The 27,719-nt window shown below is 57.7% G+C and overlaps 1 protein-coding gene across 2 annotated transcripts in view; it reads left to right on the forward strand.

The window, feature by feature from the left end:
* FBLN2 (fibulin 2) overlaps positions 1-27,719 on the forward strand; it is a 78,263-nt gene that overhangs the window by 19,084 nt on the left and 31,460 nt on the right. For both annotated transcript variants that reach the window (XM_069484438.1, XM_069484439.1), the window contains exon 2: positions 4,440-5,768. In XM_069484438.1, the coding sequence (XP_069340539.1) occupies positions 4,481-5,768 (1,288 nt within the window). In that variant the 5' untranslated portion in view covers positions 4,440-4,480. The remainder of the gene's footprint in view (positions 1-4,439; positions 5,769-27,719) is intronic.

Here is a 27,719-nt window from a genome sequence, read left to right on the forward strand (position 1 = left end):
CTGGCCTTGGCAGGAAGGAGTGGAGGGCGGGGCAGTCAGGCGTCTCACCTGGTGGCCCAGGGCTCTCGGAGACCTTGGCCTCCCTTCCGCCAGCCTCCCGGCGGAGCGGCCCCGGCCTGCCTCTCGTTGGTTAGGCTTGGTCACATGCTCATCCCTAAGCCAATGGCAACGAGGAGGACAATGAGCCTCGTGATTGGCCAGGCAGCCATGCCCCGCCCCCGGACTTCCGGTGGGGGCGGGGCCGCTGGGTTCTCGCGTGTGGAGGGGCCGGTCGGCACTGAGGATTCTTTTTGCTTTTTTCAGCAAGACCTCAGGAGCCAAGAGTTGAGTTAATTACAGTCCTCACCTCATAACACACTATTATCTTGGTCTCTGCAGAGTCCCGCTTTTATTTTACTGATTCACTTATTCCCTTTCCCTTTTGCTCCCCTCCGTGCCCTTCCGCCTCCGGGCAGACACGCCTTCTGTCCGGTGGGCACCTGCTCAGTGGCCCGTGTCTTGCCACATGTGTCTCTTGCCTCGGGTGCGTGCATTTGCGCTGCACACGGCCGGCATCGGCTGTATGTCTTATCGGCTTCCGGCCTTTTCCACCGGGCGTTCCATTTTGAGGGTACACTGACTCGTTGGCTCCCAGTGCTGGGGTCCTCCACGGGGTGTGCCTGTGAGGGTCCCTCACGTTGTTCCCTGAGGACTGTTTAATGAAGATGGGGGTAGGTGTGGGCAGGGTCAGGGAACCTCCCGGCTGGGGCCGCTCTCAGGGAGTGGCACTGGTGGGGAGCCCTTACCACCGCGCCAGCAGGGGTGGGAGGGCCATGGCCCGGGGGGAGGGGCTGTGGCTGTTGGGGAGGGGGACTTGTCCCCAGGCCGCTGCCAGGAGGGAATGAACCCTGAATTTCTCTCTCCCTGTCAGCGGCTCCCACTGGTCAGACCCACAGGAGGCTGGAGGGCGTGGGAGTCCGGATGCAGCCAGGTGGAGAAGGGCAGGCTGCGTATCTGGGACGGGCAGCTCGACAGTAACTGGCACTGTGGCCGCCACCTGCCCACCCTTCCTAGCCCAGTCAGTGGCCTGGTGACCACCATGGGCCATGTGGACCTGGTACAGATCTCCCTGAGTAGTGTGCTGGGCATCTGAACTGCAGGTCACAGAGCATGTGTGCTTAAGCATGTGTGTGCCTCCCTCTAGAGTGGCTGCTCCCGGCGACACTAAGGCCAGTGGCACCATAATAATATTATTCTAACGCTTGCCTTTCTAAGGGGCCCGGGGGAGAGCCCGTGGTGGCTTCACTTTGCATCTCACCTCGCTGGTTCCCAGTGAGTCCCCGCCTTGGAGGGTTGGCCAGAGCCTTGTGATCCAGCCGCAGGCCCTGAGCAGCCTGTCGCGGGGGCTTAGTTTGCTGGCCAAGATCTGGCTGCTAGGGCTCCCCCCAACAGGGAGGTCAGGCTACCTTCCCCACGCCCTCCCCGAGTGGCTCTTCCTCTCGAATTGGTGGGGTAAGGGTGCTGTCTGAAGAAGCCAGACACTAAGGAGGCTACTTCCTGTGGGGCTGTGGGAAGTCGCAGTTGGAGCCTCCAGGAGGAGCATGTTTGAATCTGTGACCCAGCAACACGGAGATTGTGCCCTCTTATTTATCATTCATGTGAGTGTTCCTCAACTCTTCTTGCTTATCTCCAGGGACAGGGAGCTCACCCCTTCCTCCCCGCAGCCTGGTCCATCCCAGACTGAAGAAACTTTCTCCCTGTGGAACTGAGTTCTGCCACCTCCTCTAGCCCCCTTCCCCGACACACATACACACCCCATCCGGAGCAGCTGTGGAGATGTGAGGACAGGGAGGTCTTATCCAGGTGAGCCACCCTAAGGGTCCCGGCCTCCGCCCCCACCTGGGCCACCTCCTCTGGACACATCCCAGATGGCCCTTTCCCCTCCTGGCTGGACAATCTTTAGACTGCACCAGGGGGGCCTGAGCTGCATACAGGGGGGCCCCAGACCGTGGGGAAAACAGAACCCCAAGCCCCATGTGACATCTCAGGGTGGCCGGAGTTTAGCAGTTTTACAGAGAAGTTGGAAACCTGAATTTTCATTGAACGTTTCCAATTTGTGAATGCTGGTAACCAACTGAAAACTAAAAACCACTGTGTGGGCAATGCAGAATGCAATTGTGGGCCAGATAATGCCTGTGGGCCCTACCGTGACCTGAGGTGTGGAAGAACCTCTTTACCTTGTGGATACAGAGTCTGAGGCTCAGAGAGGGTGGGTGACTTGCCTGGGGGTACACAGCAAATGAGAACACAGAGTCAGGCCTGGGCCTGTCGTTCTTTATCCCTACCCCGGGCCTGGGGTGGGGGAGATGGGCAAGCCCAAGATTTGGAATCACCTGGGTGTGGTGTGGACAGAATGTGCTGTTGAGGGGGGTCAAAGGGCCAGGTCACCCTGGGGGCCAGGCGGCTAGCAGAGCTAGGGGACCGGCTTGCTGGATGGGGTGGTGCGGCTGGACCAGCTGGGAAGGAAGCTTCTTGGGAGAAGCTAACGCAGACCCGCTTTCCCCTCTGTTCCTGCCAGGGTGTTTGATGAACAGAAGGGCAAATGGGGGGGGGGGGCGGGGCACCGTTTAGGTCTCCAGCAAAAGATTTTCTTTCTTAAAAGGCACTGGAGGGAGTGGACCCTAGGTGTTTGCAGTTTGCACGCCCCTCCCTTAACCATTGACTTTGTTAATTGGGATGAAAGCCCAGATTGTTCCAGGGTGACCTCTAATGTCAGTGGCTTGACGGAGCCCTCCACCCTCCTCAGACAAGAGAGAAGGGGCCTGCCAGCCCTCATGGTCCCCTCTGGGCCTGGCCCTGGCACAGGCTCCCCTTATCCTCTACCAGCAGGTTTCCTCTCCTGGGGACACAGCAGCTGTCCCCTCCAGGCACTCAGGCAGAACCTTGGCTCCTGCTTCCAGGACTCCTCTCTTCTGTCCCACCCATGCGCCCCGTGGGCAAATCCTCTTGATGCTACCTTTAAAATAGATCCCCGTACTGCCTCTTGCCACTCCCATCTTGACGCAGCAGCCAGGTGAGTCCTTTGCTGGAGAGTCCGATGAAGTCATCCCAGGCTCCAGGGCTTCCAGGCGCGCCAGGGCTGGTCTGCGGTTGCCACCTTGTGCTCAGGTGTGCAGCTCAGCCGGGCTGGCCCTCTGCTGCTCCTCACCTGCGTCCTGCTAGTCCAGCCTCAGGCCCTTTGCCTGCCGTTCCCACTGCCTGACGTGCTTCACCTCCAGATCAGGTCATCAAGTCTCAGCTCAAACGCTGCCTCTTCCGAGAAGCCCTCCTGGACCACCCTCGCTAAAATAGGTTCTCCCCACCCCATCACATCCTTTTCCCATCTCCTTGCTTTCGTCCTCTGTTTCTTCATTGCACGTATGACAGCCGGGCGGTCAGTTCCCTGCAGATTTCCTCTTGGGTTTTACCCACCTCCTCCCTGCCCTCGAGTGTCAGTGCTGGGAGGATGGCCAGGAGCCTGTCTCGTTGGTGGATAAACCCCCATTGCTAGAGGGACCTGGCATGGAGGAACTGCTCAGTTGGTGCTGGTCAACTGGCCATGCCGGGCCCCGGGGGCTGTCACTCTGGCACTGCCCTGTGGCTGGCGGTCGGTAGAGGAGGAGCCCTTGCCTGTGACTTCAGGAAGCACACTGCCTGGGGCTGTGGAGACGGGGGACTTGGGCAGGGGTGGAGGTGGGGGCAGGAGAGAGGGTTGGCATGAGGATGGCATTTGAGTGGCTCATACAGGATGACAGGACAGGGAAGAAGAGAGCCTCAGGAGCTTGCAGGGCCGAGGGCCCATGAGAAGGTCGGGTCAGGGTGGCTCTTTCAGGGCCTTGAGTGCCGGGCTCAGTCGGGAATCCGGAGTGTTCCTTGCAGTGGGAAGCGGGGGCAGCCACGGGGCTGTGGTGTGTTGGTGTCAGGCAGAGCGGGCAGGGCCTAGAGATGGAGGGAAGGGGCAGCGGGAACCGGGAACTGTTCGGGGGAGAATGGACAGGACCTGAGGGGCTGTCAAGGACGGCGAGATGTTAGGTGCATTTGCTGGTGCTGCTGAGGAGCGGGGCGGGAGTGTCCCCTGGGGCTGGACTTGCAGCCTGAAGGGGTCTCAGGGGGGCATTGCTGAGCCCTGGGTCTGAGGCTGGGGCTGGCCCGCGGTCGTGACTCGTGGCTGGGTGGTGGTGTGTGCGTGCACGGGGGGCATGTCAACGACTCCAGGCCAACGCCTGTGGCACTGAGCGACTGTGCTCTCACCTGTCTGTGATCTCACGTGTGTCAGAGCCCGTGTGCATCTGGGCAAGCCTGACTGTGCGTGGGAACGCGTGCTCGCGTACGAGGGAGGTGGCTGAGTTGGGCCCTCCCTGCCTGTGCGCGTGCTGGTGTGGACCCCTGGCGCTGACAGCCTTCCTTTCTGATTCCCCCAGGGCCTCGCAGAAGAGGGGACTGTCCTGGGCTAGCCTGGACCATGGTGCTGCTCTGGGAGCCTGCAGGAGCCTGGCTGGCCCTGGGCCTGGCCCTGGCCCTGGGCCCCAGCGCGAGTGTGGCCGCCCCCCAGCGGGACTGCACGGGCGTCCAGTGCCCGCCGCTGGAGAACTGCATCGAGGAGGTGCTGGAGCCGGGTGCCTGCTGCGCCACGTGCGTGCAGCAGGGCTGCGCCTGCGAGGGCTACCAGTACTACGACTGCCTGCAGGGCGGCTTTGTGCGCGGCCGCGTGCCTGCCGGCCAGTCCTACTTTGTGGACTTCGGCAGCACCGAGTGCTCCTGCCCCCCAGGTGGCGGCAAGATCAGCTGCCAGTTCATGCTGTGCCCAGAGCTGCCACCGAACTGCATTGAGGCCGTGGTGGCGGCCGACAGCTGCCCGCAGTGTGGCCAGGTGGGCTGTGTCCACAACGGCCGTAAGTATGCTGCTGGCCACACCGCCCACCTGCCGCCATGCCGGGCCTGCCACTGCCCTGACGCCGGTGGGGAACTCATCTGCTACCAGCTCCCCGGTTGCCATGGGAACTTCTCAGATGCTGAGGAGGGTGACCCCGAGCGACACTATGAAGACCCCTACAGCTATGACCAGGAGGTGGCTGAGGCAGAAGCGGCAGCGGCCCTAGGGGGTGAAGGCGAGGTCCAGGGGGGCGCAGGGGGCCCCCCGGCTGCTCTGGGAGGCGGGAGTCAGCCGCTGTCCATTATCCAGGCGACCCCCTGGCCAGCCGCCCTCCCCAGGCCCACGGCGGCCGCTGCCCTGGGTCCTCCAGCCCCTGTGCAGACCAAATCTAGAAGAGTGACCGAGGACAACGAGGAGGAAGAGGAGGAGGAGGAGGAGGAGGAGGAGAGGGAGGAAATGACCGTCACTGAGCCACTGGCAGCAGGAGGCCCCAAGGGGCTGGACGGGCTGCCCACTACAGGCCCAGCTGGACCCCATTTCCCCGTCCAGGAGGAGAGGGCAGAAGCCAGGGCGGGGCCTGAAGAGAACCTCATCCCAGATGTCCAGGCCGTGCCTGGCAGTGCTGGGCAGGAGGGAGCCACGCCCACGCCAGGGTCAGGCACGGCCGGTCCCGTCCTGACGCAGGCCACACCGAGCTCTCCCGGGGGCCCGGTGAAGCCCAGCACCCACACCATCCTGTCCACACCACCGCGTGATGCAGCCCGGGTCCCAGCCACCCAGGAGGTACCCAAGCAGCCGCAGATTCTGCCCAGGTCCTGGGCAGAGGAGGACACAGACCCCAACTCTGTCCATTCTGTCCCCAGAGGCAGTGCTGAAGGTAAGACCTTTCCTGGTTTCTCCAGGGCTCTTGGCCTTGGAAGGGCAGCCTCGGGGGTCTGGTCGCTGTCCCAGGTCTCTGCATAGCTACCTGGGGCAGGAGACGTTGCCCAGGTGCTCGGGGAAGCAGGTTCTGAGCACCTTCTCCCAGGCCCACCTCGTGGGGGTGGAGGGGGAGGGTGGGCTTCCTGTTATAGAAGGTGCTGCGCCAGTGGTAGGGCTGTGGTTGTGGCTGAGGGCCCAGTACCTCCTCAGAGTCGGGGCTCCCTGAGGAGGGCTCCTGCCAGGGGCCGTTGCAGTCCGGCAGGGCCCACGGGGGCCCTGGCAGGCAATTCGGAGCTTTCCGGCCCTGGTGCAGCTACCTGCTCACATCCTCCCTGACAGCCTCTGGCCACGGCTGTGTTTGGGGTCCCTGAGGTGGCAGCAGAGGGGATGCGGTCGCTTGAGGGGGCTCCTTGTGAGAGCCTGGTACCGCCCCTCCCACCCCTCTTTGCCAGGGATCCTGTTAATATACAAGTTGGCCCTCGTCTCTCTTCCACTCTGCACCCTGCTGTGGTTCCCACCTCACTCAGAGGAGAAGCCAGAGCCTTCACAGTGGCCACAGGCCCGCACAGCCTGCCCCCATGACCTCCTGTTGCCCTCCCTATCACCCACTCTGCGAAGCCCCAGTGGTCCTGGCCAAGCACCTTCCTGCCCCAGGCCCTTTACACTTGCCACTCTTGCTTCCTGAAGTGCTCTTCCAGCCATCCACGCGGCCCGCTCCCTGCTTCAGCTCTCTGCTCGGGTCACCTCCCCGAGGAGGTCTTCCCTGCCTACCCCCTTTCCTCTCCCCCTGCTGTAACTTCTCTGAGCACACCTGACATTACAGTCCATAACTCCGTGTGAACTCGCTTGTTGCTTTCTCCCCGAGTGGAACGTTGGTGCTGTGAAGTGGGGGGGGGGAGGGACCACGTCTGTCATATTCTCTGCTGAGCCCAAGGGCTTCCAGCAGGGCCTGCACACAGTTGGTGCTCAATAAATATTAGCTAAATGAATGAGTGAATTAGTGGGGGTTTCCCGGCCACCCCTTTTCTCAGTCATCCCTCTTCACCCTAGTTCCCCTTCCGTCCTCTGAGCACCCCACACTGTCTCCCCTCTGTTCTAAGCATTTGTTCACATTGTTCCTGGCCAGCTCAGACAGCACCTCCTCCAGGAAGCCTTCCCCTAATCTATGTGTCTTGTCTCACCTCCCTCCTCCTGCCCTGCCCCCAGCTCTACGTTCTCCCTGCCTCCTTTTTGAGGGTGCACTGGGGAGTTGTCTGATTTCTAGAGATCTTTCCCCACAGCTGGGAGCCTGCGTCTTGTTCAGTGTCATATCATTTGCTCTACAGCCTTCATTAGGTGTCATCTGTGAACAAGCCCTGGTGGCTCTGGGAACACAGGGTGGATCCGTGTAGGCCTGGTCCACAGGCTGGGTGGTATGAGGGAGAGATGCCTGTGTGATATTTGGGAAGGCTGCCTGGAGGAAGGGGCATGAGGAGCTCTGGGGTTTCTGCAGTGTTCCCATCGACCCAGCCTGCTGTCCATAGCTGTGTGGCCTCAGGCAAGGCTCTTAGCCACTGAGACCCTGTCTTCCCATTTGTCGAGCGCGTTCACCGCACTTGCTGGGCATGGGCTATGCACAAAGCCTGTGCACGTGCAGCGAGGGTGAGACTGTGCTGGGCTTCTGCAGGCCCACGGGCTGCCACCCCGGACGACTCTGCTTCCAGCCTGCTCACGGCGGGCGGGGCGCAGAACTCGCCCTCTCCGAGCGCCTCCAAGGTGCCAGGCTCCTGCTTCTGCGACTTGATCCTCCCCACAATCTGGATGGTGGGCTCCATCTCCCTATTCTAAGCCAAGTGTGGTCTGAGAGGTGTGGCTGGTGGCTCCAGGTCACAGGTGGGAGGTGACCGCCTGGGACAGGGAAGCAAGGAGCATGTGTGGGTGTGCGTGTAACGAAGTGCACGTGTGCCCGGGAGGGCTTGCAGCCTGGCCGGAGCGTGGTGCGTGGTGCGTGCTGCGTGCGTTCAGGCCGCAGCCTCTGGGGTTTCCAAAATAGGCACAGCCCTGCCCTCGCCCCGCCTCTTGCTGCCAGAGGCCTCTGCGGTTCTGGGCCTTGGAATCCTGGGAAGGCTTTGTTCTCGGGAGCCCCAGTTTTTTTTTCCTGCCCGCAGCTTTCTCAGATGGATTTTAGGGTGTGGCCTGTGGTGAGGGCTGCTGGGGGCCGCCCTGTGTCCTGTGGGAGGGCTGTCCCGGCAGGGGGCCCAGCATGTGCAAAGGTCCAGACACTAGGGTTAGCGGGCGTGGAGGGTGTGCAGGGAGTGGAGGCGTGAGGAGCCGGGAGAGGTGGACTAAATGGGCCCAGGAGCTCGGGCCTGGCCAGGTAAATATCCCTACCCGCTCTCCACCTTCTGCCCACCCAGGGTCCGCCCTGCACCCTCCAATTCACGAGCTCTGGCTCCACAGCCAGGTAACTTAGGCAAGTGGCTTAAGGTTTCCTGCCTCGGTTTTTCCATCTGTAAGCAGCAGAGAAGTCCCTGCCTCCTGGGGATTGAATGAGCTAATTCGTGTCAAATGTGCCACACACAGCTGAGTGCTTGCTGAGCAGTTAAAAGCATTAGCGATTGTTATTCACCCCTTTCCTTGGGAGGTATTTGGGGAGCAATCTCTGTGCCAGGGGTCGTGCCAGTGAGCAAGGCAGGCACCCCGCTCCCCTTCTGGGGGCTGATGGGGGAGGAGGGCATCACATAGATACCCACATGCAGGGTCTCCCCACCCCGGTCACAGCCGTGTGCTGCACGTGGAGGGGTGCGGGGGAGAGGGGAGCCTGACTGAGCATCCTGGGGGAAGTGGGTTTTGGGCCTCAGAGCCCCGGGCTGCTGTTGGGAGGGCTGGGGGGATCGGGTGATGGAGGGGCCCTTGTGGGGAGAAGCTGGGGAGGCAGGTTAGCCTTGCTCAGCCCCCGGGGCCTGAGAAGAGGCAGGCAGTGGGGCCAGGAACGACCCCCCAGCCATGTTGCCATGGCAGCCCTGGGGCCTGGAGAAGGAGGTTTCCAGCCATGGCCCCAGGCCTGGCTGGGGTGGGGGTCCTGTCTTGGAGCCGGAGCTGTGCCAGGGATCCAGGCTGCTTCGGCTGGGCCTTCCCTGCCTCTGAGCATGTCCAGATGTGGCCTAATGGAAGCCACATGCCCAGCTCAGCTCCCAGGGCTGGAGAGAAGGGGTCTGACGTCTGTTGTCACTCAGGGGACTTTGTAAGGGCGCTGCTCCCGCAGGGCTGGCACAATGAGGGCCCACAGCGGAGGGAACCCTGGGGCGAGGTGGCCCTCAGGAGGTCGGAGGTTCCAGGAGCAGCTGGAAGGAGCTGGAACCCTGACTTGGGGGAGGCCTGAGTGCAACCTCTGTGGGCCCCAGGAATTTATGGCAGGAAAGGGCCCCTTCCTCGGGGCCTCACGTAGCCAGCTCTGCAGGGCAGTGGTCTCTGAATGCTGTCAACAGAGCAACTCTTTAAAATTCAAATGACTGTTTCTGTCAATTGCAGCCACCATGTAGCACTGTGACAGGTGCCAGTCACTGTTGTAAGCACTGTGTCATTAAGCCCTGTGATCCCCACAACAGCCCGTATCAGTTTACGGGAGTGGAAAGTGAGCTTCAGAGAGCTCAGGCCACGTGCCGTGGACGCAGGGACAGAGCGCTGGAGCCAGATTTCTCTCACATTCTTCACCTCTTCGTCCCCGGACAGTGGTGTTTGAGTGCCCAGCGTGTGCGTGGAGCAAAGCCCAGCACGGTCCTGCCCGTGGGGAGCTTAGGGTTTAGAGGGAGGATAGAGAACCCGGTAGTCACGCAGGTGTGGAGTTCCGAGAGGTGATGTGGGCTGAGGAACGGGGCAGCGCTCTGTAAGCCTGTCGGGGGGGGGGGGGGGGAGTACCTGACTCCTGGGGATCAGGGAAGGCTTCCTGGAGGAAGTGATGCTTGAGCTGCAGTGTGGAGGATGAGGTGGTGGGTGGGGAGTGGTGAGAAGGGAGTGCTCCAGGTGGGGAGAACAGCATGTGCAAAGGCCCTGCTGCCAGAGGGAATGGAACTAGATTGAAAGGAAGCCCTGTGGCTGGTGTGAAAGGAGGCTGGGGAGGGGGCAGGGGCCAGACCCAGGGTGACATGTGTATCCTCAGGATGAAGATTTGTACCTTTGTCCCAAGGGCAGTGGGGAACCCCTGAAGCTGTAAGGCAGAGGTGGCAGGATAGGATTTGTGATTTGAGGTCCTCCCTGCAGGTGCAGGGAGGAGAACACAAGAGCAGGTCTCCCCTCTCACCCGCAGCCAGCGCTGGGCCATTCCAGTGTCCATGGGTCTCCATGGTCCCCCAGAATCACCAGGATGTGGCTCCAGTGAGCCCCAGAGTATGACCCGCCTCGACTCACGCTGTTCCCTGGAGGATTGCTGCAGACTGTCCTCTCCGGGGTTGGCCTGTGGGCTTTTTAAACCCATGTGGGGCCCGAGGGATCCATGAGCACAGCCCTGGACCCCATGGCGCGGGGGGGACAGTCACTTTCCATTCCCTTGTTCTCCAGCAACCACTAATCTGCCTTTTGTCTCTACAGATTTGCATATTCTGGACGTCCCCGTCCCCGGAGTAGCCAGGAACCCTGCAGTATGTGCTCTTTGTTTGTGACTCTTTTACTTAGTACAGTGGTGTCCCGTGTGGTGGGCAGTTCGTCCTTCTCATGGCTGAGTCATATCCCATTGTAGGGAGACAGGGCACTATTTTTATCTATGCATTTATTGATGGACCTTGTGTTTCTAACTTTTAGCTGTTATGAATAATGGTGCTATAAATATTTATTGGCACAATTTTTTGTGTGGACTTATGTTTTCATTTTTATCTTGGAATACGAGGGCTGTCCGGAAAGTACCCAGCCATGTAACTGTTCTCATTATATTAACAACGGTTGGATACTTTCCGGACAGCCCTCGTTTACCTCGGAGTGGAGTTGCTGGGTCGTACAGTAACTCTGTTTTTAACTGTTAGAGAAACTACCAGAATGTTTTCCGAAGTGACAGTGCCATTTACGTTTCTACCAGAAATGCACAAGGGTTCCCATTTCTCTACATCCTTGCCAACACCTACGTAAGCATCGTAGTGGGCATGATGTAGTATTGCACAGTGGTTTTGATTTGCATTTCCATGGTGACTGAGCATGTTTTTATGAGATTGCTTTAGAAAATTCTGTAACACCCAAGCGCCCATTCCGTTAGGCGCCATCACGGTGTCATGTAGTCTCTGGAAAACTCCACTGCACGCTGTGCGCTGCACTCTGGGAGAGAGAGGGTGAAGAGGGCAACCCGCGTCTTAGTGTTGTCATGAAAATAATTTGACCGCATGACTCTCTGAGAGGGTCTCGAGAACCCGCTGGGGCCAGACCACACTTGAGAACCCTGGTCAGTGGGTCGGCGCAACCGCGAGCATGTAGGTGTGTGCTCGCTTTTCACAAGTGCTAACGTAAGGTGCGCGCCATCCCATTCTGGGCTTATTTCAATTAATGGCGTATCCTGGAGGTTTTTCCTGTTGCTACCTGGGGAGTTCCCTCACTGTGTTTGGCAGCTATGCTCCACTGTATGCACATCCCAACTTTTATTTTATTTATTTGTGTATTAATTAATTAGAAACGAGGTCCCACTATGTTGCCCAGACTGGTCTTGAACTCTTGGCTTCAAGTGATCCTCCCGCCTCAGCCTCCCAAGGTGCTGGGGTTACAGGAGTGAGCCCGTCTTTTATTTACCAGTCGCTTTGTTGGTGGATGTTCAGGTTCTTTTGCTGTTAAAAAGCGGTGCTGCTGTGACTATGCTGTGCCTGGTGCGGAATCACGGGCTCAGTGTGTATGTGCATCTCTGCTTTTTTTCTTTGTAAACTGTTCACTGGAGCACAGCCAGTGGAACCCCTCAGAAGCCTACACGTCAATAAGACATTTCCACAGTGAGCACACCATACAGCCAGCACTCAGAGCATGAAACACCCTGACCAGCCCTAGCAAACTGGTTGTTCATTCTCCAGTTGGAGGCGCTGGGGCTGTTTGCAGTGCAGGGCTGTGAACTGTCTCGTACCGGTCTTTTGGTTCCGGTGCGAATGCGCTTCTGTTGAGAAGTGCTGGCGTGTGCTCAGCTTTAAGAAGCTACGGAATGTATTTCCATAACCCCGGTAGGTGTTGTTCTACCCTGCATACCTTGGAGGGTGTGCAGATGTTACTCACACCCGGGGTGCACGAGGATGCCTCCTTCCCCACTTTATTCATGCAGCCAGTATTTACTGAGTGCCTACCTCACTGTTGCGGGGCTGGAGAGACAGCAGGGGCAAAACAGACCAGATCCCTTTCCGTCGTGGAGCTGCCCGTCTGGAGGGGAGCACACAGCCGATAACACGAACGCGTGAAACCGGGCGTGTGTGGAAGGGTGAGACGTGCTCAGGAGGAAACTAAGCTACGAAAGGTTCCGACCTTGGCCAGTCTGAGAGGTGGCAAACAGATCTCTTGGTGGTTTCAGTCCACACATGTGCCTTGCTCTTCACCTGCCTTGGCCAAGGGCTCTGTAGCAGGTCGCGCTGGTCACTCTTCTGCCAGCACTGCTGTGGGGGCTGTGGGGTGGTCTTTCTGCCACCCTCACCAAACCGATGCCAGTCTTTCCTCCGGGGCACACACCGGTCACGGTTTAAATTATCTATTGCCGGAATAATGCAAGTGGCAAACAACTGTAGCACATACGATAAACATTTATTGTTGCTCCCAGGTGCACAGGTGAGCTGGGCAGTCCCGCTGACCTGGGCCAGGTATGGCTGATGCCAGCCAGGCTTGAGCATGTGTCTGTCAGCTGGCGGCTCAGCTGGGGCTGGCTGGTGGAGGGTGGCCTCAGCCAGGGTGGCTCAGCTCTGCTCCATGTGGTCTCTCATGCACTTGCTCTTACGGGGGCCGAGGCTGGGAAGGGCAGGGGAGCAGGAGAGCGACTGGGGAGTTTAAAGCAGGGGCAAAATTGGAAACAAGCCAGTGCAAAACCTGTTTGCCCCAGGCGGTGGTGTTAAGTTGGAATCCTGCTGTGCGCAAGGCCAGGGGTGGGTTTGGGGCTAGAGCTGTCTGGCCTCATGCAGAGGAAAGACAGTGGGAACGTGTCATCGAAGTTAGGTAGCCAAGCACAGAGTGGAGGGCAAGGCAGCACATTTGCCATAAACTTTAACACTTTCCATCTTGCGATGGTGTCGGTTTTGTAGGACTTACACAGCTGACACCTTGAAGATCACAGAAGTGAATCTCTGTAGACATCTCAGGCGGCATTTTGTTAATGTTAGGATGATGTTTTCTTGTTAGGATAATGTATCCCCCAATGAGGAGACAAACAATGGTCTAAAAGCCGATTCAGAGCCATTGTCCCCAGCTGGTGGGGTCTACGCAGGTAAACAGATCAAACCTTTCGCCTGGAGTTGGTGTGGGGAGGTCAGTATAGACTTAGGCAAGGTTGTGAAAGGCGTGTCCCTGTTTGGCCATGGCTCTTAGATTTTGTATCTGGCCGGAGTGACTTGCATATGTGCAGCAGGTTGTTTCTGAGCCGGCACAGACTCCTCCCTCCCAGGCCGAAAGGTAATCTAGTGCAGGGTGATTACCTCATACCACTTGGGTCAGAAATTCCTGGGATTGCTGCATTAGGCTGAGGCCGTGCTGGAGCAGGTCCACACGTCCAGCAAGAGTGGCCGAGAGGTTCTGGCTGGTCTGCGTGTCACGGTGTCAGGGTGGTGGCACCCATGCTGGTTCCTGCTAGTGACAGTAATGATCCCTATCCCAAGATGTGGGCCCGAGGATGGCTCACCTCACCCGTGGGCATGTGGCCGCCCAAGGGAGAAAAGGGGGGCTCCGGCCAGGGGGAAATGACTGAACAGGTGGGCCAGGGAGCCAGCGGTGCAGCGCAGTTGGGCAGGGGGTCAGGGAAGTGGAAGGTGCACGAGGTGAGGCCTCCAGACGTAGCCCCACAGTGAGAACCAAAGGCGGATGTCCTCAGGGAGTAGTGCTCAGTTGGATTTTTGGCTGTGAAGCCAGGAACTTTAGCCCATCGCTGGTTTATCTGTCCATATGGTTCCACACGGCGTGGTTGGATGCGTGCGTGGGCCACAGCAGAAGCTATTGGTGCCGGGACATCATAGAACCAGGATGGTCTCAAAGGCCACCCCAGAGCCACTGGGTGAGGAATGATTTGGATGGGATGGCGGTGGGGTGTCCAGGCGCAGAGAAGCGTGGGGAAGCGGGTGCATCACGGGGGTGGGGTCAGGCTGGCAGACTGGGCCGGAGGCCAGAGGAGGGCACACGGCGGGCCTAGCGCTGTGTCTCACGGCCCGGGCTCCGGCCTTGGCCCGTTTGGTGGAGACACTGCCTGTGTGGGTGGACCCGGGAGGCGGAGGGCGGGCTGGCAATCGCTGGACTGGCGGTGGTTGGGGGAAGCGGTTTGGTGGGGGAAGGAGGGTGTGTTCCGCGGAGGGGAGAAACGAAGGCGTGGAGAAGAGCGTGGTAGGTGAGGGCTGGTGGTGAGAGAGTGACTGTCCCGGTGAAAGTCGAAACGGCTCCACCCTGAGGGGACACCAGCTTCAGTCCAGCTCAGTGGGGAGGTGTGGTCGGACAGGGAATGGCTGGGTTAGTTGGGGCCCCGTGAGGTTTGGGTGAACACACACCTTAACCTGCCAGAGAGGATAGCGGTGGCGGCGGTGGCCTGGCAGCGATGGATGTGTTGCGAACAGCAGGTAAGCCCAGGAATTGTGAGGAAGCAAAGCATGAGTTCAGCACAATGCCGCTCCAAAGGTCGTCATCAGCGCGCTCAGAAAGGCAGGTTTTGAGTCCTGCAGCCAAGTCCTGCACGGTCTGTTACTCATCAGTTGTCCTGTCTTCCTGGACACCGTCAGGGCCCAGGCTCTGGGTCTCGTCACAGGGGTGGAGTTGCCCACGTCATCTGGGTGGGGACGATGTGTCGGAGGCGTGTTGTGGGAGTCCAGCCAGGTGGCGGTGCCCTTCCCAGGTGGCTGTCCTCGCTGGAAAGCAGTTGTAGCCCATGGGCAGCCCTAGCCTCCATATTTCTGATGCTGTTTGGGGTATGGTTTTACATTTATTAGCCCTGTTTCTGGTTTTACAGATATCTGATGTCTCCTTGGGATCTGCTGGGGCAGGTCTTGCAAAGGCCTGTGCTCCCTCCTGATCCGCTGAGCTGTGTGTTGCATCCACAGCCTGTGGCCATTTGAGCATAGGCGTGTCCCTGGTTAAGGTGAGCTTTAGATTCTTCTTACAATCTAGGCTTCAGAGCATGAGAATGTTTGCAGAGTCACCAGCATGTAAGGTGTTTAGCCAGCCTGGTATGAAAGAGGGACGTCCTGTGGGCCACCTGTCCGTTGTAAGGATATGTTTAACAGTGCAGGTGGTACTGTGAGCGGCGCAGGCACTGTTTCCAAGAGAGCCTTTTGCAGTAGCGTGTCCAGGCTGGGTGGCAGGCCGGGCCTCGTCCCTCAAGGACTGACTTCCAGCAAGGGCTTTGGCCCCACTCGGGTGTGCAATTGCTAATTAATTCCATTGGTTCCAGCAAGAACTCGTGGTCAGGTTGGCCCTGGGGATCCAAGGCTGGCCCCGTGACCCAACGGGCACAGAGCCGGCAAGTGAGCCCCAGCCAAAGGGAACCTTGCCGCTGACTTTCCCGTGGGAGGTGCCGTATGGACATTTATTTGTGGCTGAACTGCCTGTTGGGCCATCCATCCATCCATCCGTCCTTCCATCCTTCCATCCTTCCCTTTTCTTTGGGTTGCCTCTTCCGGAAAGATCCCTGGGCCCCTGAGATAATGGTGTATCTGTCTGGGCCGGATGTGACCAGCAAACACCAGGTGTAGACTTTCCTGCCCTCCCCTGGTGATCTACGTGGTGCTATTAATGGGTCCTGGGGCAATTATTTCTGCCTCCTTAGAGTGGTTTAGAAGAGGAAATTAGTAACAGCCTTACTTGTACCCCGAGTCAACTGCGAGAACTGGGGTGGGGCAGCTCCTGTCTGGATACAGTTTGAACACATCCCGCAATGGCATCTCGGGTGTCTGGTCCCGTGGGCTCTCTTTTATCCACGGGTCCCAGTTCACATCCTTCCCCATCAGGTGCCGATGAGAAGTTGGTGAGATGATTAAGGAAGGGAGAACTTTCCCCCCAGGAGGCGATGAGTATCTGTCTCCCTGAACGTGGACGGAGGGGAGTTGTCACAGGTGACCACTGAAGGGGGGCTGGAGCCCCCTGGGCGCATGTGGAAAATGGGCATGGGGGTGTATGCGCCAGAGGGCTGAGAGGTTAATAAAATCAGAGCTTGTGGCAGGAGTTTGGTCCGCTTCGGAGACCATTTGCCTTCTAGCCATTTGTGAAGGCCCCCTTTTGGAAGACCATTGTGGTGGTAGGCGGAATGAAAGTCCTGAAGGGTGCTGTGTGACAACCCCGCTGCTGAGGGCCTTAGCAGTAAAGCGGGCGCCTTGATCTGACTCGCTTATGCCTGCTGGACCAAGGGACCCGAATGCAGTTAGTGAGGAATTGTATTGCCAGGTCAGCGGTGGCTGTTTGGGTCTGAGTGGCCACGAGTGCCTTCCCACAAGGGGCCCGTGCCTGGCCTTGGCCCTGAGCATGTAAGCGTTGGGCCCAGCTCTGAACCCAGACTTGTGGATGCATGAGACGTCTCTGGATTTCCCAGTTGGCTCCTGGTACAAAGCTTCCCAGGTTGGAGGCTGGCGTGCCCCTCACTAGCTGTGTGACCTTAGACAAATTGCTTAACTGCCCTGGGCCTTGGTTTTCTCATCTGTAAAAGGAGTTTACTGACAGCTCCTTCTGAGATCTGCACGCTGAGTTGGAAGAAAGCCTATGTCAGGCACTGAGTATTGGGGTCTGTCACATAGTGGGGCTCCACCCACTGCTAGTGTCCTGGGTGTCGTGAATCCAGCCCTGGGGGCCCTGCTGGGAGATGGCGTCTGAGCTCTGGGGCGTATCCGGTTCACACACCGAGGCCCAGGCCGCAGATGCAGCTCTCCTGAGGCTGAACCATTCCTGGGCGTCCTTGGCCTTCTGAGCCCTGAGCCTTCCGGAGTCCGGGGTGCCTGAGAGAATTGAAACTCGGGGTCTGTGCTGCAGGCTCCCCGTGGGCAGCGTCGGCGCCCTCCGCCTACTGGTACCTCCCCTAGGCCAGGCCGGGCTTGTGGGGCCTCTGGGTCCGGTGGCGTCTGGGTCTTTGAGCAGAGGTTCTGGTTGAGGTCAGAATTTCGTGGGCTGGGACTCTGCTGGGACCTCTGCCCCTTTATCCACTCTTGGGTCTCTACTCTGGGAAGGTGGGCTTGGGGCTGGAGTTGCACTGAAGGTGAGCCTGCCTTGGCTCTCAGAGAGTGAATTCCAGCCACTGCTGCCCCTGGCTGTGTGACCTCAGGCAAGTGAATCACCCTCTCTGAGCCTCAGTGTTTACATCTGTCAGAAGAGGGGAGTAACCTTAGGATTGCTGAGGGGAGTAGGTGGGATAATGACAGCCAGCACAAAGCAGTCACTCGGGGCCATGTGTTCTCTTCTTTCCCCTGCCAAAGGGTCACTGCACTCTGGGGGGCACCATGCGGGGGTGGACGTGTGTTTTTGTTTAAGTGAACAGATGTGTGTCTCTTCTGGTGGCCAGAAGCTGTCCCCTCTGGTGAAGGAGCAAAGGGGCCGGGCCTGGTGAGGTTGGGTGGGGGCCTTCAGCGGCTGCTCTCCTGCTCCCCGCCCCCGTTTGTCGCTCCAGCGGCCTCCAGATGTGCACGGAGTGTTCCTTGCTGGCTGTTCCTCCCCAGGCCACGCTCTCGTTTCAGCCCCTGCCAACTGTGTCAGCGAACGCCCGGCCTCTCCTCCAGGGGCACAGCCCGTCAGTGAGGCTGGCATCCCAGGGACGAGTGCGGGGTGCATTGCCACTGAGCCCACATGCTGGGGCCCTCTTCTCCATCACCCTCACAGGGTTACCTGTGTCAGGAGCACTTATTATGTGCCAGGCACTGTGTTCATCCCTGGATGTGTATGGGTCCATCGAGCCTCATGGCACCCCTATGGGGGGGATGGTTCCATTATTATGCCTATTTTATAGACGAGGTGACTGAGGCCCACGACGTTAAGTGCCTGATCCAAGGTCCTGGAAGTCAATGGAACAGATGTTTGCCAACCACTGACTTGGCCCTGTGCACCAGGCACTTCCGCCTCCCTGAGCGTGCCTGGCTGCCTGGCCTGAGGCGGGGTATCTCCCTGTTGCGGGCAGAGCGGGGCTTCCGGGCTGCTCTGGATCCCTGGCCCTGGAGGGGCGAAGCCAGGCCCAGGGCAGGGCTGGCAGGCCTGAGTTCTGTACCTGGCCCCAGCCCCCGGCTTCCTCCCCGGCACGGTGTTGGGAAGCTGGGATTCTCCGGGATCCGTACGCCAGAGGGTGGGAGGTGCTGAAAGGAAAATCTGGCAGCAAGGAGCAGGCCTGCCTAGGCACAGAGGGCCCCAGGACCTGAGAGGGACAGAGAAGCAGTCTTGGCTTCCAGCCATACCTGCTTGCCTGCCCTGCTCACCATTCCTGACACGTTTATGGACTACATGCTCTGCACCAGGATTTGCTGGGGGCAGGGATTCAGTGGGAACAGAAAGGGGGAGACCCTCCCCCGGGATGGGGTGCCTGCTGTGACTCCAGAGAGTGTGACGAGCCACCTCTGGAATGCACAGGGCAGGGAAGCGAACCCAGGTGCCTGCAGGTGAAACAGCTTGGAGGGAGGAGCCCCTGGGCTGGTGGGGGCTTTGGGGACCAAACCCAGTGCCTTGAACCCAGGGGGTGCCGCTGCCCAGCTCCCGTTGTTGCCCTGGGGCTGTGGGGGCCCAGCGTGACCCACAACTTTGAATTTTCTAAAAGAAGCCTGGGGTCCGGAATTTTATGTGACAGCTCTCAATTTGTAAATATTGGCAGATTTGTTTGCTAATTATTTGTGGCTCATATTAGTTCACTTTTGCAACCATTTATTTAGCTCATGATTCTGTGGGTTGTCGGGCTCTGCCAGGCCAGGTGTGGCTGATGTCAGCTGGGCTTGCCTGTGTGGGGGGCGGGGTCAGCTGGGGGCTCAGCTCGGGGCTGGCTGGTCTTGGATGGCCTCCACTGGCATGGTTGTCTGTGCTCCACACAAAACAGTGTTAAAATCAATACAATCTGCAATAGTATCAAAAACATCAAATAGCTAGGAATAGATCTAATTAAAGATATGTAAGACCTTTACCCTAAAAATTACAAAACGTTGCCAAAAACCAAAAAGTAAAAATGACCTAAATAAATGGGGCTATATATCATGCTCATGGGTTGGAAACTTAACATTAAGATGTTAGTTCTTTCCAAATGAAGCTACACATCCAACACAATACCAGTCAAAACGCTGGGTCTCTCACCCTTCCTCAGGCTAGCTCAGGTTTGCTCACGTGGTGTCTTGACTGTGTCCTGGGAGAGCGAGCAAAGCTGCGCGGCCTCTCTGGGTTCCACGTGCGCGGTGCCCTGTTGTCCAGGCAGTGCAGTCCCGAGGCCAGCCCAGGCTCCCGAGGTGGAGGGAGGGATGCCCCCTCTCAGTTCGGGGAGCTGCAAGGAACTGTGGTGGTTTTTGCAGTCATCACAGATAGGAAGGCGAAATTCAAATTGCATTTAGCAGCCACCGCTGGAGCGTGGGATCCTCATTGGAGTCCTGCGCGTGTTAACCGGGTGTGGGCTGAAGTTGACCTGCACACTCAGACTGTGATGTCGAACGTACGGAGATATTTTCAAGTCTGTTTCAGATACGTAACGGCCTGGGCTTTGGGGACAAGCAGAGCTGCATTCCAGCTCCGGTTCGGGCGGGGTCCTCACCTTTATGAGGAAGGTGAGATTATCCCTCGCCTGCAGGGTTGTTGGGAGAATCGAGTGGGGCAACGCTCGAAAGTCCCGTCACGGCCCACCATTAGGACTGGCAAACGTGCGTTCTTCCTCTCTTAACCTTGGGAGCACCCCAGTTTTAAACCAGCGTACCCCCTCTTGCTGTGCCTCCAGCATTGCCAGCATTTGTGACGCTCAGTTGACTTTCGTTTCAGAGGGAGCTGAGCACCGTTGACAGGCTGCTATCCTATAAAATTTATAGACCTTTAAGTGAACATTTTTCCATTTCTTTTCAGTGGTTGTATTTTTGGATTTTGGAGCCATTATATTTTTCCCCCAGGGCCAGGGATCAAACATTTTTGGAAACCTTTGGAAAACTCGTAGGCCCCAGGTAGGTGGGTGGAATGCCCAAGGGCTACGTGAAACCCACCCTCCTTGGGTGTCTGGGGCTGCGTTCACATAATGTGGTCATGGGACCACTGCCTAGAATGTCTGTTGCCTGGGCCTGACGGGGACTGGGGTGGGGCGGGGCGGGGCACAGGCTCCCTTGGGTCTACCTGTGCTCACCTGGGCTGCGGTACGCTGCTCTCTGCACTCGGACCCCGAGTGGCACCGATCCTGGGCTCAGGAGACCTGCAACTTGGGCGCTCCTGACTCCTGTCCCAGGGAGTGGGGGTCCCCTCACAAAAGGAGCCTGCTGTTTAGACCTGTGCATGACCTTGGCCACATCACTGCTTCTCCGGGCCTTGGTTTTCCCAGCTGGATGGTGGCTGTTACCATAGTGATCCTGGCTCTGCGGCTCTGGTAGGAGGGGGAGTGCTAGCCCCTTGCCTGGGCCCAGGAAACAGCTCTCACCTGGGGGCTGGGCATCAGCCTGGTAGAGCTGAACAGTCAGGCTGGGTTCCAGGTGGCACTCAGCAGGGGAGGCAGGGTGACCTCAGAGCCCAGGCCCCCCAGCTCAAGGCCCTGTGCAGGGTGGGGTGCAGCTGAGAGCCCACCATGAGAGAGGGCTTGGGAAAGGGCTGGAGGAATGACAGGGAGGGCCCCGCTTTCCGTGGAAGAACTGATGCAAAGCGAGGGATTTAAATGCCCCCTGCCCCACTGTCGTCTCCTTCCTTCTTTCCTTCCTTGGAAGCTCTGCTCGGGAGCCTGCACTCGAGCTCACAGCGTGAGTTAGAGCCTTGTAACTGCCTCTGACCAGGCATGTGGTCTGGGGCAGGCTGTGCCTCCTTTCTCTGCTGTCTGTAAAATGGAGGTGGGGACAGGACCCTCCCAGAGCCAGAGGGAAGATGCCATGGGTGCAGGTTAGGGCCCAGCGGGCAGCGCCAGCCGGTCAGCAGGCATGGCTGTGCACCTCCTTGGGGCCAGGCTCGGGTGGTGAGCATGTGGGGGAGGTGCCAGCTTGGGGGTGGGTGGGACGTAGATCCGGGTGCTGAGGGTGCTGGCTGGGGTAGTGGAGGCTGCCCTGCCTGGGGTAGTGGGGGAAAGGTTCTCTCAGGGGCTGAATTGGGTGGGCTCAGCGGCTCCTGCCATTCCTGTGATCCTGGGGCTGGAAGACACAGCCAGGCTCAGGAACCCTTCCTGCTGGTCCACTTTCCAGTCCTCATAAAAAGACTCAGGGCGCCTTCCCAGGGCCCTCCCCCACTGCCCCGGGGAGGCACCAAGGCTGGCGGGACCACAGGTTCTCTGGGCTGTTTGCTCAGGCCCCACAAACATCCTGTCCAAACAGGGGCTTGGCGGAGATGGCCCCGTTGTCCTCACCCTCCTGCCAGGTATAGAGGTTTCTCCGCAGCATTTCCAAAGCCAGAATTCTTTAGGGCTTTAATGTCAGGGAAAGGGGACTGTCTAGAGGGGTCATGACCTCTGGGCTGGATTTTTCCGGGCATCCATTGTCCTGTGATCAAAGGAGGTTAGAGTCACCGGAATCTCATAATCTTTTTATAACAGAACCTTTCTTGAATGGGTAATACCTGTATATGGTCAGAAACAAACGCAAAATGCAAAAGGGGTAAACAATGACATGTCAGTTTCTTCCTCCCTCCCCAGGGCCGGGTCCCTCCCCAAGGCAGCCACTGTTGCCAGTTTCTTGGGTCTCCTTCCAGAAATACTCCATGCATGTCCACACATGCCTTTAAAAAGACAAGTGGTAGCTTATTCTAGATACTATTCAGCGCTGACCATTTAAAAAGATATTCTTTCCAGTACGTGCAGAAATTGTTTCATGTGAGTGCACGCAGATCTGTTTTTAACACCCACGTGAGGTTGAGCGGGTGTGACAGCCATTTAATCGCTGCCCGTGGGTGGGATTATTGCTGTCACAGACATGGCTGCGGCACACATCTGTGACACTCTCTCATCAGATTAGCTTCCTAGAAGGGGAGATCTGGTCACAGTGCTTTTTACACTGCAATGCATTATTTTGTTTCTAGTATATAACATGAAATTTCCCATTTTCAGTTGTGCCGTTCGGTGGCATCGAGCACATTCATGTTGTGCCGCCATCCCTCCCTGGAACCTTCTCATCTTTCTCCACTGAAACTCTGTCCCCAGCAGACACTGACCCGATTCCCTCGCCCCCAGTCCCTGGTGACCACCCCACTCTCTGTCTCTATGAACTGACTACTCCGGGGACCTCATCTGGGTGGAATCATGTGATAATTTGTCCTTGTGCGTCTGCTTGTTTCACGGGGCTGGGTCCTGTTTTTAAAAGACTCTTTTAGTCTTTCGTCTTAGAATTCTCTGATCAGGCTGCCTTTTCCAGTACTGTTTTTGTTGCGTTGTGATATCTGGGAGTGCGAGCGTGTGCGGGGCTTGTGTGACCAGTTCAGAAGCGTCCAAGTGGGCGGCGGGACAGAAACCGGGGCCGCCCTGCCCCCCAGCTCCACGGCTCCCGCCGTCCTGACATCACCAGTTCCTTCCTTTCTTTCGAGCTCATCCACCTAGGCAGTCTTGCCTCGCTGGTTTCCAGTTTGACGTCCACTTAGGAGGCCGGCAGCATTCCCCTGTGACTCCTTCCCCGTCCCGTGCCGCGGGATGCGTGCGTGCCGTTGCGCGTGGCGGCGGGGCGGCGGGTGCGGGCCCTTTCTCCTCTCCACGGACACCTGCAGACCCCTGGGGAGGGAGCGCGTCTCCCGCTTGACCAGATGACAGCGAGCGCGTGGCTTCCCAAAGTGGCCTGCTCCCCGCTGCTGCCCAGAGGTGGGAGAGGCCGGGCTCCTGTGGACGAGGGTCACGCTGTCCCTGCTGTCAGGCCCTGACAGTGTGAAGCCGACTGTGGCAGCGCGTCTAGGAGCCGGATGGATGTTTCCAGGCCACGTCACTCTCAATCCCGGGAGGCCAGAGAGCGCCTCCCAGGTGAGGGCTGGCTGTCGCAATGCGAGGTCACCCGGAGCTCTCTCTCCACGTACTTCTGAGAACTGGCAGATGAGGAGGCCACATGCCTTCTTGGCCAGAGCTTAGGCAAAGCAGCAAGGTGGATGGAAAGTGGGAATTTTCAAAAACCCAGAGGAAAGCAGAAAATGCGGGGTGGGCGTGGCCGGAGGCGGCACCAGTTTCTGCTGCTGCAGGGATGTTGTCCTGTCTTTCCGTGTGTTTGTCCCTTTGTTTGTTAATTAATTCAGAAAGCAGTCACCCAGACGTCTGTGCCAGGGGACAAGGAGGTCGTGTTTACTGAGCACCAGTTGTTTGCCAGGTACCGAATCTTCTCACACCCTCACCTTGTGAAACGCAGGTGGGGAGAGGTTGCTTGCCCATTTTACAGGGGAGGAAGCAGAGGCTCAGGAGATGGGTGCCTTACCCACGTCCCCCACTGGTGGGTGGTGCCTGGCTGCACGCCTGGGCTCCCAGTGGTGGTGATGACACCTGTGCTTGCCTCGACCTGTGTGGTGGAAACTGCTCCACAGAGGCGGCAAGCGCGGAGGTGGCGGGTGAGGGTTTGCATTCTTCCTTGTCATTTTCCTAGGCCTGTGCCCTTGGGCTGCGTATCTTAAACTCTCAGAAGCTCGTTTCACATATTTGGGACAGGGAGAAAATCACACTGAAGTCAGGCTGTTGATATGAGCTTTAAATGAGATGAGAGATACCAAGGGCCTGGAATACTCCATCCAGCCCCTGAGTTTATTAAGTACAGGATCAGTGCCGGGCCGCGTGCTAGCCCCTGGGCCCTGAGATGACTCAGGCTGACTCTTGGCCCGTGAGACCCTCCCAATCTGGGGGTTGGGACAAGCCTGCCCCCCGACAGGGAGAAGTATGTGAATGAGGCCAGAGGAAGGAGTTGCTGATCCTACCTGGGTGGAGGCGGGTGCTGGTGGGGCCCGGTGGACAGAGAGCAGAGAGTTGCATTTGGATTGGCTTGTTAAGGACGGTAGTTGGACTTGCCAACTGGACAAGGTAGAGGAAGGGAATTCCCAACGTGGAACAGCGTGTGCCAAGGTGTGGCTGCAAAGGTGTGTGCGGCTGGGAGGTGAGTCTGGGCTGTGCAGTGAAGGCCCCAGATTGTCACACCAGCGAGAGGAACTTTATTCTGTGGGCTTTCCAGTGGGGTCTGTGCTCAGGGCTGAGGAAGGCCAGGGCACTGTGAGGGAGACTGAGTAGGGTGATGTGATGAGGGCTGGGTGGAGGTTAGTTTAGATGCACAGGTCAGGGAGACCCTCTCTGAGGAGGTGAGGCCCCCCCTGAAAGGGAAGCAGCCAGCCCTATACAGAGTGGGGATGGGGTGGGGCACAGAGGAAGGGGGGGTTGCAGGCAGGCAGCATAGCAAGTGCAAAGGCCCTGGGGCAGGAATGAGCCTGAGGAGTTCAGTGGGTAGAGAGAGAGAGCCCAGGTCAGAGAAAGGAGACAGGTGGGGAGGTCAGCAGGGCCACACCATGTAGGGCTGTGTAAGGACAGTGGAGACCACTAGGTGCAGGAGTGGTCCCCTGCCCAATCTGACTGACTTTTGTGAACAATCATTCTGGTGCCATCTGGGTGATGGGTTGGAGGAGGACAGGAGGGGGAACAGGGAGGCTGAGGGGTGGTGGCAGAGGGGGGAAAAGATGGGGGGACTGGGAAGCACTGTGGAGGTGGCCTCGTGGGGGATGGATTGGAGGAGGGAGGCGGGGCGTGGGAGGATTGGCCTGGGAGGGTCCTGACCACGGTGGGGCCCTTTGTGGGCACCGGGAAGACCTGGGTGGGGGGGGGCTTGGGGAAAATCAGGAGCTGAACAGCTTTTGGCTGCGGTGGTTCCTTCACGTGCATGGAACTGGGGTGGGGACCAGGTGAACGTGGCATTGGACGCTCGGAGACGGGGCATCAGCCAAGGTGTGGGGGGATGAGAAGAGGCTCCGGGGCTGACACTCTGAAAGGCTGGTGCTCAGGACCTTAAAAAGCTGCAGAGAGACACACAGGCCGGGCCGGGGGACCTGTGAGAGCAGGGAGCAGACCCGCAGGAGACGGCCTCTGGGCCGGGCCTTGGAGGATTGGGCTGGGGACCGGCGGGTTCTGCACACAGAGACGAGGGCTGCTCATCTTGCCGGGCTCTGTGTGGCTGTGCCTCCCACGTTTTGGACTGTACCTGGCAATGCCATGCTTAGCCCCGGTACCCATGTCTTCCCCTGCTGCAAGTGGGTGGCCCTTCCCAGCATACGGTCAGAGCCCCTGGGCACCTTTGTTTGAAAAGGAGGGAAGCCGGGGCGGGGACGGCTGGGGGAAATGGTGGGACGCCTGCCAGGCGCAGGCCGAAACCCGGCGTCTGATCAAGGAGGGGCAGGAAGAGGGTGCCATTCAGCCCGCACGAAAGCAGAGCCACCTCGCAGGCCGGCAGTGGTCAGAGTCCCAGAGAGGACCTTCAGGATCAGCTGCCTCAAGTCTCCTGTGTGACACATATGGGGAGGCTGAGGCCTGCAGGGGGAAGGGAAGAGGGGAAGTTGAGGTTTGGGACTTCTAATTCCCCACCTTATCTGCAAAATAGGAGTAACAGTTCTTAACTGTGAGCACTCAAGTGCCTGGACCCGTGCCTTGGTCTCTATTAGCACTCGGCAGGTTTCAGCTGTTTCTGTTATCCTGAGTGGTCGTCCCTCTCGTGTCTGGCTAAGACCCAGAGATCTGTTGCAGTCTCCTAAGCTCTGCAAGGCAATCTTGGAAAAGGCTTAGGGAGGAAAGAAAAGTCCTGTAAAAGAAAGAATGCTGTGAGTCTGAACTATGCAGGAAATGGACAAACTGCCTTGGTGGAGTGAGCTCCCCATCACCGGAAGTATTTAAGTAAGGGGATACTCCCACATGCCCAGAGTATAACAAGAGGAGATGAAGCATTGAACAGTGGCGTCACCCTCAGGGACCACAGAGATTCAAGTCCTGACTGTGGGATCTGGGGAGGAGGAGGAGGAGGAGGGAGGGCTCCGCCTGGCACCCCACACCCAAGCCCTGGGCCGGGTGTACCTGTGCTGTGTCACACTGAGGTGCTGAGCGCTGGTCCTGCCCTCTGGCATGGCAGTCCCCGGATGCACAGGGTTTCATAGATTCATTCAGCAAATGCTCATTGAACACCCTCTCCATGCCGGGGCTGGGAGGATATGGCCGTGAACAAGGTAGGGAAGAGCCCACCGCCTTGAGCTGACGTTGCAAAGGAGAAAACAGCTGGAAAAGGAAGCTCATGAGCTGGAGGGTCTCAGGCAGCACCGACTGCCGTGAGGAGGTTTGGAGTGAGAGAGGAGACGAGAGAGGAACGGGCGGGTTGGGGTGCTGTCTTTTGCCGTACAGATACTTTGTGCTTTCGTGTAGTCTGTTGTATTAAGGTTTTCATTTTCATTTGTCGATTTTATTTCTCAAGAAGGCTCTCTTTATCTTAAAACTGTTTTCTTAGGGTTTCTTCTAATACTGCCTTTATAGATTTGGAATTTATCTTTGTGTATGGTGAGGTGGGTCCCAACGTCATATATTAGATCCTTTCCCTGCTAAGTTCGAATGCATCCTGAGTCGTGCACTGAATTCCCATGGGGAACAGAGTTCTGTCTCATTGATGTCCTTGTTTCTTAGTTTCGATCATTAGAACTTTAAAGTATGTTTTGATACTATCAGAGAAAGGCCTACCTTCTTCATTCTTCTCTTTAGAAATTTTCTTGGGTGTTCTGAAGCATTTCTTTTTTTGGGTGAATTTTAGAATCAGCTTGGCAAATTCTGTGACAATTATGTCTTTGCTTTGATTGAGATTGCATTGAAGTTGTCGACTAAGTTGAGGAGGATTGATATCTTTATTGTATCGAGTCTCCCATCCCGACAGGCTGTGTGTATTTCGAATACAGTAGACTGTTCGTCTGCCAGGCAGTTGCATTTTCGTCTTCGTGCAGATCAAGCATGGCTACTGTAGTTTCTAGATTTGTTTCTCTTTTGAATGGGATTTTTTTTCTACTAACTTCCCTGTTGAGTTGTTACTGGTGTATAGGGAAGCCACTGATTTAAGTATGTTGACTTTGTTTTTGACCATCATATTATTATAATTGTTAATAAGTATTAATTGTAAGACTTAGTTTTGATTTCCTTGGATTTTCTAGGAAGATGAAACTATAACATCTGCAAATAATGACTTTCTTTCTATTATTTCTCTTGCTCTTTTTTCTTATTTTATTGCATTTGCTAGTATGCTAAGACAATGCTGAACGGTAGCATCGTCGGTGGGCATTTTTGTCCTATTAAAGTCTTCGTGGGGGGTGTGTCTGATGTTTCCCCTTTGAGGCTGCTGTTTGCTGCTTGTTTCTGGTGGACACTGGTTTTCAAGAACTGTCTTCATTTGCTCAGAGCAGAACAGTGGCAGGCTGTTGTCGAAGCTTATTTTCCCTGTTACGGAGGCGGGTGGAGGCTAGTGACTTGTGCCCGCCCAGCCGGAGCTGATGACGCTTAGCCGGCAACATTGCTCGGGGCGCCGTTCCTCAGCCCGCCCAGGTTACGTGAATTGCTCAAGGACGTTCAGAGGTCCCCTGGGCTTCAGCACCTGTGCAGCCAGTCGGTCCTCAGGCGGAGAAGGACACGGAGTGTTCCGGGAGGAGAAGCGGCTGTCAGTGGTAA

Source organism: Eulemur rufifrons, chromosome 10 (assembly GCF_041146395.1).
Source record: "Eulemur rufifrons isolate Redbay chromosome 10, OSU_ERuf_1, whole genome shotgun sequence".
In the NCBI taxonomy this organism is placed as follows: domain Eukaryota; kingdom Metazoa; phylum Chordata; class Mammalia; order Primates; family Lemuridae; genus Eulemur; species Eulemur rufifrons.